The 13,242-nt window shown below is 44.5% G+C and overlaps 1 protein-coding gene across 3 annotated transcripts in view; it reads left to right on the top strand.

Annotated features, from left to right (window-relative positions):
* Tmigd3 (transmembrane and immunoglobulin domain containing 3) overlaps positions 1-13,242 on the top strand; it is a 73,024-nt gene that overhangs the window by 54,107 nt on the left and 5,675 nt on the right. For all 3 annotated transcript variants that reach the window (XM_070006294.1, XM_070006295.1, XM_070006293.1), the window contains 4 exons: positions 6,052-6,158; positions 8,712-9,059; positions 12,126-12,192; positions 13,083-13,183. In XM_070006294.1, the coding sequence (XP_069862395.1) occupies positions 6,052-6,158; positions 8,712-9,059; positions 12,126-12,192; positions 13,083-13,183 (623 nt within the window). The remainder of the gene's footprint in view (positions 1-6,051; positions 6,159-8,711; positions 9,060-12,125; positions 12,193-13,082; positions 13,184-13,242) is intronic.

Here is a 13,242-nt window from a genome sequence, read left to right as displayed (position 1 = left end):
GGGGCTCTCCAAAGTTTTGGCCACTTATTCTTAGACAAGAAGGAGGGGCTTGTGACTTCAAAATCTGAACTGTTTCTCTCTCTCTCTCTCTCTCTCTCTCTCTCTCTCTCTCTCTCTCTCTCTCTCTCTCTCACACACACACACACACACACACACACACATAAACACACCCCTCCTGGACAATGAACACACAAAAGGGTTCAAACTTGCGTGTGACCTTGAGATTTTTATGTTAGCTACTATTTTATTCTTCACATTTTAAATTAGCATACATTAATTGTACAAGAGGTTTCTTTGTGGTGCTTACATACATACATATAATGTACTGTGATCAGGTTCACTCCAAGTATATTACTCTTTTTATTTTTGTTTTTGATGCTAATTCTGGGGCTTGAACTCAGGGCCTCTTGCTCTTGCTCAGCTTTTTCCCCTCAAGGCTGGCACTCTAATACTTGAGCCACACCTCCACTTTCAGCCTTTTACTGGCTAATGGAGAGAAGAGTCTTTCGAGTTTGTCTATCTTGACTGGCCTCAAACCGTAATTCTCAGATCTCAGCAATAATTAATAATTCTCAGTAATAGAAGCATTCAGTTTCTAGTACCCTTTCTTAACACCTCTCTTTATAAGTTTTTGTGAGTTTCATTATGCTATATTTTTTTGCATAGAAACACACACACAGACACACACACACCTATACACACACACACATAATATACTTTGGTAATATCCACCCCTAAGCCAGGCACTGGTGGTTCACGCCTGTAACCCTTGCTACTCAGGAGGCTGAGATTTGAGGATTGAGGTTCCAAGCCAGCTCAGGAAGTTAAGTCATGAGACTCTTGTCTCCAATAAATTACTTAGAAAAAAGCTAGAGGAGGTGCTGCAGCTCAAGTGGTAGAGAACTCATCTTGAGTGAAAGAAGCTCATGGACAGCATCCAAGTACTGAGTTCAAGCCCCAGGACCCAAAAACAAATTCACCTTATTGCTGTCTCCTTTCCCATTCCTTCCTCCTACTTGTTCCCTTCCTACCAGCCCCTCTTTTACAATCATGTCCTTTAATTTTGTTTTAGGTCTAAATTGCGTATATGAGTTAAAACCTGATAATTCTCTTTCTGAGCTTGACTTATCTCCCCAACACAATTGGTAATAAGCTCCATCCATTTTCCTTACTCCATTATGTATAATTACCACACTTTCTTGATCCATGTGATCCACTCATTGGTTGTTGGGAACCCAAGTTGATCCTATGGCTTTCTTTAGCTACTATTACTGATCATTAATCAGGATACTGAGAAGGCCGAGTGTCACTTCATTCAAGTATTGACTGTGGCTCCAGACACTCTCTTTTGGCCTATCCATATTTGCATCTGTGTGTGGATTCTCACTTCTGAGCCCATGTAGCAAAGTGGAGATTACTAAAGACCAGGTGTATGAAATGAAGGCTTCACCATTCCTGAAAAGTATATTCTAAACCTAATCTTAGGCCACAACCTGATGACCACATTTACCCATGTTAACATTTCCTAGAAGCAAAGGATCTTTATTTCTTCTCCCAAAAAGAATCAAGAATTTCAAAGCTTTTCTCCTTTATTGCATTTTTACCGTTAGTTGACTCACAGCTCCAGGAAGAGATCCTGGATTTATTTTAAGGTTTCATGACCTCTGCCCTGTTTGGGAACAGGAAGAGGAAGTGCTGTGGGGCTCTCTGTTTCCTGCACATCATACTTCTTAATTTTCAATCTCTAACCCAGTTGCTATAACAACTCTCAGCTCCTGACTTTTTTTTTTTTTTTGGAAACTTGATTTAAAGTGTCCACTTCCCTCAAGTCAAGAACTGCCCTGGGCCCGTCAATGTTACTGGAAGAGCTAACCCATCGGGAGCTCACTTATTGATTTACATTTTTATCTCTCTGCTCCTGGTTCCCCCCCACCCACCACCCCCACCCCCAATGACTAACAGATTGGTGGATTTCAGAGAATTGCATTTTGTGTGTGTGTGTGTGTGTGTGTGTGTGTGGTTTTGTTTTTGCAAAGTGGCCCTCTTCTGCCAGCTCAAGAGAAGCACTTAGATTTCAGAGAACTGCATTGTGTGTGTGTGTGTGTGTGTGTGTGTGTGTGTGTGTGTGTGTGTGTGTGTGTGTGTGTGGTTTTGTTTTTGCAAAGTGGACCCCTCCTGCCAGCTCAAGAGAAGCACTTAGGGTGAACTCAAAAAAGATGAACCAAAAGTCATTGGTGAGAAGTTTGGCTAGAAGTCTCAGGTTTGCAGATGACAATGGCAGAAACCCCCTGACCCATGGCCCAACTTCTGGTTAGCTCCCTTTCAGCAAGTAGAAAAGGAAGTGTCTTTTACTCTGAAAAAGACCACCCAGACAAAGCTGAGGACAGCTTTCTCCTCCTCCATATACAGAAGATGAGACACAAAGGTGGATGCTAAATGAAGTGATTGCTTTATTATTATGTTTTACTAAGTTGTGTGGAAATCTGTAATGTACCAAGAACAAGCAGAAACTACTTAATCTGTGCTTGCTGTGGCAAGAGGAGTAGGCTCTGGCACTGGCATTTGGCTCACAGCAAGGCACAACAGTAAGGAAAGTTTTACAAGGGTATTACAAGATAAACTTGGAAGTTGGGTATGGTGGGCCATGCCTATAATCCCAGCTACTTACCAACTCAACTCTGCTCAGCTCAACTCAACTCCAAAACTCCGACTCAACTCAACTCTATTCAAGCACTGTGGGTTTGAGACCAGCCTGGACATTTCATTTCAAGAAACAAACCAAATCCTCTAGGTGTACTAAAATGTTAACAAGTTTATTTCAGCAGTCAATGATTTGTGGGTTCAGTAGCACCAGACCACAAGTAGTTTAGCTCTGCACTGAGAATTTGTGGGGGGGCCTGGGGGTTCTGGGGACTTTTATAAGATGTTCATGGAAACAGGCAAATAAAACATATTTGATTGATTAAAATGGTAAGCCCCCAATAAGGACTTAGTTTTGCGCTTTCTGATTAATTACATTTCAAGTGTTGGCTATTGACATATGTTGGGTCATACTTTTGTCATACTTTTTTTTGGGGTCATACTTTTGGGTCAACAAAGACCTCCACTTAAGTGGAGTTTTTTGTTTGTTTCTCTCTTTTTTTGTGCTGTTACTGGGACTTGAACTCAGGGCCAGGGTTTCTCTCCTTCAGCTCTTTTTTTGCTTGAAACTGGTGCTCTACCACTTAAGACACACCTCCACTTCCAGCTTTTTATTGGTTTATTGGGGAGAAGAGTCTTTCAGTTTGTATGTCTGGGATAGCTTTGAACTGAGATCCTCAGATTTCAGTCTCCTGTGAATAACTTGGATTACAGGCTTAAGTCACTGATGCCTGGCTTTAGAAGGTTACTTTTCCACATGTTGGATGCTTTGCTGATGTCTCTCTGTGCACAATCCTTTTTTCTTTGTGCTGGCCTTTTCTTTGGTTTTATGATGCATTCCCTAATGTTTCGCATCCAGCATTGACCAAGACAAGGATTGCTTTTATTTGTTTGTTTTCTTGAGATATGGTCTCCCTATATACCCGAGATTGGCCTTGGACTCTATCTTCCTTCCTCTGCCTCCTATATTCTGGGATTATAGGTATAGACCACCATGCCCAGATATAGCACTGTTGTTGTTGGGTTTTTTTTGGGGGGGGGGTTGTGTGTGTGTGTGTGTGTGTGTGTGTGTGTGTGTGTGTGTGTGTGTGTGTGAGTCATGGAGCTTGAACTCTGGGTCTGGGTGCTGTCCCTCAGCTCTTCAGCTTAAAGCTAGCTCTCTACTGCTTGAGCCAGAGTGCCACTTCTGGTAATCTGGTGGTTTATTGGAGATAAGAGTTTCACAGACTCGGGGCTGGGAACTTGGCTCAGTGGTAGAGCGCTTGCCTTGCATGCCTGAGGCCCTGTGTTCGATTCCTCAGCACCACATAAGCAAAAAGAAAAAAGCTGGAAGTGGTGCTGTGGCTCAAGTGGTAGGGCACTAGCCTTGAGCTGAAGAGCTGAGGGACAGTGCTCAGGCCCAGAGTTCAGGCCCCACAACCAGACCAAAAAAAAAAAAAAAAAGAGTTTCACAGACTTTCCTGCCTGGGCTGGCTTTGAACTGTGATCCTCAGATCTCAGCCTCCTGAGTAGCTAGGATTACAGGCATGAGCCACCGACACCAGGCTTTGTTTTGTTTTTTTAACAAGTATGACCACACAGTCTGTATTGATTTTCCAGTGCTGTATAATAAGTCATCCCAAACCTCTGAAGCTTAAGACAACAAGCTTTTCTTTTCTCCTGTGTTTTCCATGGGCTAGGAACTCAGGGTACATCTTACAAGCTTACAAGATCTGCAGTTACCTAAAGGCCTGACTGGGGCCCAAGGATCCACCTCCAAGGTGGCTCTTGCATGTGTAGCAAGGTGATTCTTTTCCCATGGATCTTTCCATGGCCTGCTTGAGAGCTCTCACAAGGTGCTAGCCTACTTTCCCAAGAGGAAATAGTACAAGAAGCTAGGGTAAAGTTGCACACCTTTTATATGACCCTACCTCTGAACGTATACACACCATCATTTCTGCCATATTTCATTGATCATACAGGACAGCCCCCATTTAGTCTCAGATACATACAAGCAGGTCCCCAAGACCCATCTTGAGAACTACGATAATACTATTATCACATATTAAAAGGAACTATTATTTCGTAGTAATATCAACTATCTAGTTGTTGTTGAATAGTTCTGAAGTGTTTGCTTTCCTTAGGACCAAGGTAAGTTCCATGTATTGCAATTTTTCACTCTGTCTCTAAGGCAAGAGGAAAGAGTATTATGTTTTTTATTTTTTGTGCCAGTTCTTGGGGCTTCAACTCAGGGCCTGGGGCACTGTCCCTGACCTTTTATACTTAAGGCTAGTACTCTACTACTTGAGCCACAGCTCTACTTCTGGCTTTTGTGTGTGTGTTTAATTGGAAATAAGAGTCTCATAGATTCTTCTGTGGGGGCTGGCTTCAAACCCACAGTTCTTGGCCTTCTGAGTAGCTAGGATTACAGATATGAGCCACCAGTACCCAAATAGAAAAGATTTTGATGAGGAATAAATGCAACAATGTAAGCATACACCTGTTATGATGCAAGCAAGCTTGCTGCTGGTCAGTCTGCTGAACTGATGTGAATTATGGGATGGCTCCCCTTTCTGTTTACGAATCCAATTTTAGAATGTGTGCCGTGGAAGCAAGCACACATACTAAAAAGGAAACTACTATTTCTCAAGAGAGAACATTATTTTGCAATCTAGAAAAACACATCTGCCCTTAGTATGGGAAGTGCTATCTCTGGGTTCTGATAAGTAGCAAGAATTTAAGGTGATTTGAGAATTCAAACTTTTGAAGCTAGTGGTCAGAACACACGAACCAGGAGACCTTAACTTACAGCAACAGCACGGGCAGCCCTTCCTGACTGGTCTGCACCCTACCTGGGAAAGCTTTCTGGAAATCTGAAGGCAACAATTGTACCTTCTGATACCCAAAACTTACATGGTCTGTATTACAGGCTCATGTTGAAGCAACAGCTGGTGTGTTTCACCATGCCACACTCCCTGGGTGTTGCTGCGGCTTCCACATTGAATTAGGGATTTCTCTGCTGGGATTCTTTCCATCTGAATGGGAGTTGGGTCTCTAGGCATGATGGAGGACGGTACCTGAGCCATTGGTAAGACAGGGCACCATTGCACACCTGAACGTGTGCCAGGAGGTGCATGTGTGTACATCCTGCTAGTGTCTAAAACGTCTATGTGGCCACTGTGGGTTTATTCAGGAAGGAGATCTTCCCTGCTGTTTGGGGCTCTTATGGGAAGCTCAGATTTTCTCAGTTGTCCCGTAAGTAAGTTTATGTCCATGAACGACGCCCCTTTCAAGAAGCAGTGTGCAGTGTGCAACCTGGACAGCTACACACAACAGTACTGCTTAGGATAACTGGCCATTTCCTTCTACATGGGTTTCTCACAACAGTGTAAATCCATCTTCAGTTCAAATATATCTGTTTCCCTTAAACAGTTCCAGGATTCCTGAGATAACTCGGGTCTTCCAGTCTTTCCAGTGGAAGGTCCCCTTCATTCGCCTCATGGGGCTCTTCATTCTGCTCTCCTTGGCTCTCTTTTCAGGTAAGATGTGCGGAAGGAACGTCTTGGTGCTCTAAGCTATTGACATTCCCACCCAGCCGGTAGTTTTCTTCTCTCCTACATGGAGTTCTTGCTTATTGATGTATACTCCCTAAGCAGGGTGGATGGGAAAATAAACGGTGGTGAAAATAGGCCCTTTAAAAAATTTAAATTGTTATTATAAGGGTGATGTACAAAGAGGTTATTGTTTCATAAGTCAGGTAGTGAGTATATTTCTTTTTGGAAAATGTCACTTTTTTCCTTCCATCTCCACCCACAAGTTATTTCAACATAGTGTCTAGTGAATACCACTGCTACATTTGTTCACTCTTTGTCCCTCCATTTCTGCTTTCTCTTTACCCTTCCAAAGACAGATAAATGAACAAACAAGACAAAAGAGAGAATAAAACAAAAACAACAATGAAGAGAAAGCCCTTTGTTTCCATTTCCTGGAGTTGAAAATAGGCCCTTTGGGGGCTGGGAAGGTGGTCCAGTGGTAAAGTGCTTGCCTCGAATGCATGAGGCCCTGGGTTTGGTTCCTTAGCACCACATAAGCAGAAAAAGACAGAAGTGGCGCTGTGGCTGAAGTGGTAGGGGGCTCGCCTTGAGCTGCCCCACGACTGACAAAAAGAAAAGAAAAGAAAGGAGGTCTTTTTTAGTCTTTGTTTTTATCTCAGATAAGAGCTTGTGGGGAATTTGAAGTCCTTGGCTAAAAAGAAAGTTCTACATTTTCTCCTTCAGTTTCTCCCAGTTCCCCCTCTCCTCTCAGTTCTTCCCTCATAGGTTTGTATTGATATAAGAGGACATAGGACACTACAGTCCCCTTTCTGCCTGACACCCAAAGATGGGACTCAGAGGACTGTGCTCATCATATCTCCAGTACCCCACAGCTGTGTTACCGATAGAGTTGCTTTGCCTCCCTTTAGGTCAGCATCCATGCCTAGGAACTGGGGAATCTCACGATCTGCCCTGTGGATGTGGGATTAGAACAAATGGTATGTGGGAGGTAAACTTGCTTCATAAGATGGAGCTACCTCCTCTCCACCTCTGGAAGGCTAAGAGGGGATGATGAGCTCTTCTTTTTTGGGGGGGTGGGGTGGGGGGTCTGGTCATGGGGCCTGAACTCTGGGCCTGGGTGCTGTCCCTCAACTCTTCAGCTCAAGGCTAGCGCTCTACCACTTGAGCCATAGCGCCACTTCCGGCTTTTTTCTTTTTGCTTATGTGGTGCTGAGGAATCGAACCCAGGGCCTCAGGCATGCAAGGCAAGCACTCTACCACTGAGCCACCTTCCCAGCCCCATGATGAGCTCTTCTGCCTCATCTCTTCTTCTTGGTCCCTTTTCTAGCCATGGCCAAGCTGGGTGTATTGTGCATATCTTGCTCATTATGCAATATCCTGATGTGATAGAGGTATCTGTGCTGCTCCTGTGTGGAGGAAATAGAAGCTGTTTGCTCTCAGAAGCTAAGAGCCTAGGTGGCCTTCTACCCATTCGTTTTCTTTTTGAGTTTACCAAGGTGGGATGGGGAGCTGGGGACAGAAGATCTACTGATGGTAAGCCAAAGGCTCTTTAAAGCTCCCTACCTCTACATTCATACATCCTTAGACTAGAGAAAAGTACTTCTGGATTGCTGCATCGCTTTTCTAAGGCTGTTAAAATAAAACACTACAGTTCAGTAGCCTGAACAACGGAAGCTCATTTACTTACAGTCATGGAAGTTAGTATGTCATTGCTGTGACAAAATGTCTGACACCATTTTAGAGAAGAAGGATCTACCTTGCTCACAGTTTCAGAGTCCATCACTGGCTGGCTTCTTTGTTTAGGGGCCATAATGAGGCATAATGTCTTAGCAGAAGAGTGGGGAAGGGGGACAGAGCTGCTCACCTTCTGGCAGCCCAGAAGCAGAGAAGGGAAGGCCTATCCTGAGGCTTTTCCCATTATTGCTTTAATTCCATCAGGGCCCCCAGCCTATGGGATGGCATCCCCACATTCAAGATGGGTTCAGTCTTCCTCCTTTAATCAATCCTCTCTGGAAATATGTCATAAGCAGACCCAGAAGTGTGCTTTACTATTCAATCCAATCAGGTTGACAATCAAAACTAACCATCACAAAGCCTAAGATCCAGGTTTCTGCAGAGTTGTTCTCATTCTGAGGCCTCTCTCCTTGGTTTGCGGCATTCTTGCTCTAGCCTTACATTGTCATCCTTCTGTCCACACTGTTGGTCTGTTGATCTCTCTCTTTTTAAATAATGACACCATCATATCTGATTAAGGAGTGCCCCCAATGATTTAATTTTGACTTATTTTGCTAACGGTCCTATGTCCAAATATGGTCATATTCTGAGATATGGATGGGGAGAGGGAAGTTAAGACTTTTAAGGGAATACAGTTGATCCCCTAACACATATCACCTCCAAACAGCTGAAAACCAGTCTCTGATTCTTTAATAGTTATCCTTAAGGAAGTCAAGAATATATATACATTGTTGGAAATAACCATGTATATACGTTTGTCTGTCTGCATGTATGTGTGTGTGTCTCTCTCTCCTGTGTTCACAGATGCCATGGTCATGGATGAGAAGGTCAAAGCAAGCTTCGTGCTGGACACAGCTTCAGCTGTCTGTAATTATGATGCCCAGTATAAACACCACACCAAATACTGGTGCCGGGGTTATTTCCGGGACTACTGCACCATCATTGCCTTCACCCCCAACAGCACCAATCGTGTGGCCCTGACAGACACAGGAAGCCAACTCATTGTCACAGTGTCCTGCCTGACCAAGGAGGACATGGGCTGGTACTGGTGTGGCATCCAGAGAGATTTTGCCAGGGATGACATGGATTTTACTGAGTTGATTGTGAATGACAACACAGAAGGTGATGCCAATGACTTCTGGTCTGGGAAAGGTAAAGAGGCTCTCAGGGGTCTTTTTTTTTTTGTGGGAGTAACCCCACAGTGGTGGGTGCTGCTTGTTGATGATGTAAAAATTCACTGAGGCCAGCGATCTCCAACTCAGGTTGCCCCTCAGGTCTATGAGGTAATACCCCCCTCCCATAAGATGATGATTGATAGTCATTGATGAATCTGGGGCCCTAGGGTGTTCTCAGAACTTCTTCATAGCAGTCTGACCCACAGACGTTGGGAGAAGCCAGTGGGATCTCACAGACATGACATCTTTGTGTTAGTGATAAGGAAAGGCTTTGTGGTTCTTATGAAATCAGCCTTGAAGAAGTGATTGAGACTGCAAACACAAAAACAAAAACAAAACCCAAGTGCCTAGACACTTTCAACTTAAGTATCTTAATAATTTACATGGATTAAATGTTGTGGTTGAGCTGACCAGCACTCTTGTGTGTGTGTGTGTGTGTGTGTGTGTGTGTGTTGGTACTAAGGTTTAAACTCTGGGTTTCCTGCTCTTCATTAGCTTTTTTGCTCAAAGCTGCTGCTCTATGACTAGAGCCATACCTCCACTTGTATCATTTGGTAGTTAACTGAAGATAAGAATCTCTCAGATTTGTCTGCCTGGGTTGGTTTTGAACACCGATCCTCAGATTTCAGCCTCCTGTGTAGCAAGGATTATAGGCATGAGCCACCAGCTCCTGGCTAAGCACCCACTTTTCCTTGTAAGGAAGTCTTCCCTAGGAGACCATTAGGAGTGTGGGGTTGGGACCAGAGCCTATGGGATGACAGCTGTCTAAGCCAGTCGATCGTGTCTTCTAACCAAAACAGAAGCATGAATGGAAGAAAGCGGCAAAAAAGCCAAGTGACAGTGTTAAGTCCTGAGTACTGGCATGCATGTGCGCTCTCTCTCTCTGTCTCTGTCTCTGTCTGTCTGTCTGTCTGTCTCTGTCTCTCTTTCTAACACACACACACACACACACACACACACACACACACACACACACACACACACACACACACACACACACAGTAGTATCATACCACCAAGCAGAAAGCAATGGGGTGCTAACAGGGTGCTGGGCTCTGTGAGAAGTTTGCTGAATCAGTTTCCAGTTGGCCTACTGTGATAGTATGAGGCTCTAGTAGAGGGAATGGGGGAATGTGGAGTGGGGGTGCGGAGGTGGACTGGGTATGAATCGCCTCAATTTCAATTGGCATTGTGCTCTGGATAGTAAGAGAAAAGGAGTTCGCTTTTAGAAATGGAAACTATGAGAAGCAGAAACGAACTATCATATTGCCCTTCCATGAGCTGACTGCTTGAAGGAAACACAGAGGCTTTCTGGTACAAAAGGTTTGCAGATCTAGGTGTCAGTGGCTCATGCCTGTAATCCTACCTACTCAGGAGGCAAGCTGATGATCACAGTTCAAAGCCAGCCTGAGCAGGAAAGACCATGAGGCTCTTATTTACAATTAACCACCAAAAAGCCCTAAGTGGAACTGTGGCTCAAGTGCTAGAATGCTTGCCTTTAACAAAAAGTTAAGGGACAGCGCTTAAGCTCTGAGTTCAAGCCCCAGCTCTCCCCACCCCCACCTCTCTCACTCACACGCTTTCCAACATTCAGCAGAAGGAGCATGTGAGTATTTGAGGATCTTCGCAGTTAGCTCTGGTTGGAAGTCACAATTGATTGGCTTATATAGCTGTCATCCTGCAGGCTCTGGTCACAACCCCACACTCCTAATGGCCTCTTAGAGAAGACTCAATTCCTTACAAGGAAAAGTGGGTGCTTAGCCAGGAGCTGGTGGCTCATGCCTATAATCTTTGCTACATAGGAGGCTGAGATCTGAGAATCCAAGCACAAAGCCAACCCAGGCAAACAAATCTCAGAGATTCTTATCTTCAGTTAACCAGCAAAAAGATACAAGTAGAGGTGTGACTCTAGTGGTAGAGTACCAGCCTTGAGCAAAAAAAGCTAATTGAGAGCACGCAAATAATTAAAAGTTTTAAGTTGAAAGCTTCTGGGAACTTGAATTTTGTTTTGTTTTGTTGTTGGTCTTTTTTTTTTTTTTTTTTTTTTTTTGCTGGTCCTGAGGCTTGAACTCAGGATCTGGGTGCTGTCCCTGAGCCTCTTTGTACTCAAGGCTAGTGCTTTACCACTTGAGCCAGAGGGCCTCTTCTGGTTTTTTCTGAGTAGTTTGGAGATAAGAGTCTCAGGAGGGCTGGGAAGGTGGCTCAGTGGTAGAGTGCTTGCCTTGCATACCTGAGGCCCTGGGTTTGATTCCTCAGCACCACATAAGCAAAAAGAAAAAAGCTGGAAGTGGCACTGTGGCTCAAGTGGTAGAGCGCTAGCCTTGAGCTGAAGAGTTGAGGGACAGTGCTCAGGCCCAGAGTTCAGGTCCCACGACTGGACCGCCCCCCCCCCCCCCAAAAAAAGAAAAGAGTCTCAGGAACTTTCCTGCCCAGGCTGCCTTTGTTTATGTTTTTTTGCAGCCTGTCACTTCTCCATGGTTCTAGACATGTAGGACTTAAGATTTCATAAGAACCAATCTTGAGTTTTAGGCTTTGAAAGAGAGAAGTTCCACTTCAATGTGCTCCATCCATCCTTTCAGTAAAATAAGACCTCTCCCAGTTCATATCAGTAGAGGCACGGTGGGGGCCAGGGTAAGACCTCCCTTTGGGTTGGTGGCTGTCAGAAGCATGATGTGACAACTGATCACATATTGGTTCTTTCTGTAAGCATGAGACTGGCCATCTGCAGGAATGCAGGAGGCATTCCTTCCTATGGGAGTAGCTCTCAGCCTGGAACTATAGCCTGTGGGCCTTTGTGAAAATCCGGAGATCTTCCTTCCTCCACGTGCATGGAATGCAGTGGCACTGTGGCAAATTGACAGCAGGTTGGATTTTAGATCCTACTTGTTCTTTATCCATGTTCCTTGTGTAGTGCACATTTATATAACAGTTGGATGCCTCTGTCTTAGTCAGAGACAGAGAGAATGATCAGAAGAGAGGCAGCTGAAAAGCAAAGGAAGGGTCCCTGATGAGTCTTTCTCTCAGCAAATTCTTTCTGATTTAGACCCATCCATCCAAAGGAACAGAAGTTGCAGGGCTTCCAAAATTGTCCACAAGGCAGATCGCTCCAGGTGAGTTAGGAAACAGGTCTGTTTGGGAGGGCAGTAATGGGGTAGGATGAGTCCTAACCCAGTAGATGATTCACTTGTACTCATTATTTCCAGCTGCATGGTATTTGCCCACTTGAATATGTTTCTCTCAAAAGGAGATTCTGATTTGAAAGCAGCAAAAGTAGCTTGTAGCTTCTTTAATTAAAGAGGGGAGGGAGCCTGGCACTGGTGGCTCATACCTGTAATCCAAGCTACTCAGGAGGCTGAGATCTGAGCATAATGATTCAAGGACAAAAAAGTCTGTGAGACCCTTTATATCCCATGAACTACTTAGAAAAATGACTTGGTGCTGAGGTTCAAGTGGTAAAGTGCCAGCTTTGAGCTAGCAGTGCCTAGGCCCTGAGTTCAAGCTCCAGGACTAGCACCAAATAAAATAAATAAAATAAATGATTTATTTTTTCACTTACAGTCCCAAAGAAGTATGTCAGTACTCTGATTGGCCCAGCTCAATCAGATGCTCACCAGGTCAAAGCGATGTGGTCACTGTAGACTAGAGAAAGACAGTTGATGGGTTGCAACTGGGTTGAGAGTGGTGGGATGTTGATCTCAGAAAGAGAGAGCCAGTGGGCTGGGAAGGTGGCTCAGTGGTAGAGCGCTTGCCTTGCATGCCTGAGGCCCTGGGTTTGATTCCTCAGCACCACATAAGCAAAAAGAAAAAAGCTGGAAGTGGCACTGTGGCTCAAGTGGTAGAGTGCTCACCTTGAGCTGAAGAGCTGAGGGACAGCGCCCAGGCCCAGAGTTCAGGCCCCACAACTGGACCAAAAAAAAAAAAAAAAGCGAGAGAGAGCCAGAGCAGAGAAACCAAGTGTTTTCCTTCCAAGGGACTTGCAGTTTTCTGTAATTCCTTCTAGGATGTCCATTCTTATCATTTGCATACTGATCACTGGTTTGGGAATCATCTCTATCATCAGTCATTTGTCCAAAAGAAGGAGAACTCAAAGGAATAGACGAGGTAAGTGCCACAGTGGATGGTAGGGTGGTCAGGAATTAGAGAGAGGAGGCCTAGAGCAG

Source organism: Dipodomys merriami, unplaced genomic scaffold (genome assembly GCF_024711535.1).
Source record: "Dipodomys merriami isolate MVZ:Mamm:240054 unplaced genomic scaffold, mDipMer1.0.p SCAF_7, whole genome shotgun sequence".
Taxonomy (NCBI): Eukaryota; Metazoa; Chordata; class Mammalia; order Rodentia; family Heteromyidae; genus Dipodomys; species Dipodomys merriami.
This window is presented reverse-complemented; position numbering and strand designations above follow the sequence as displayed.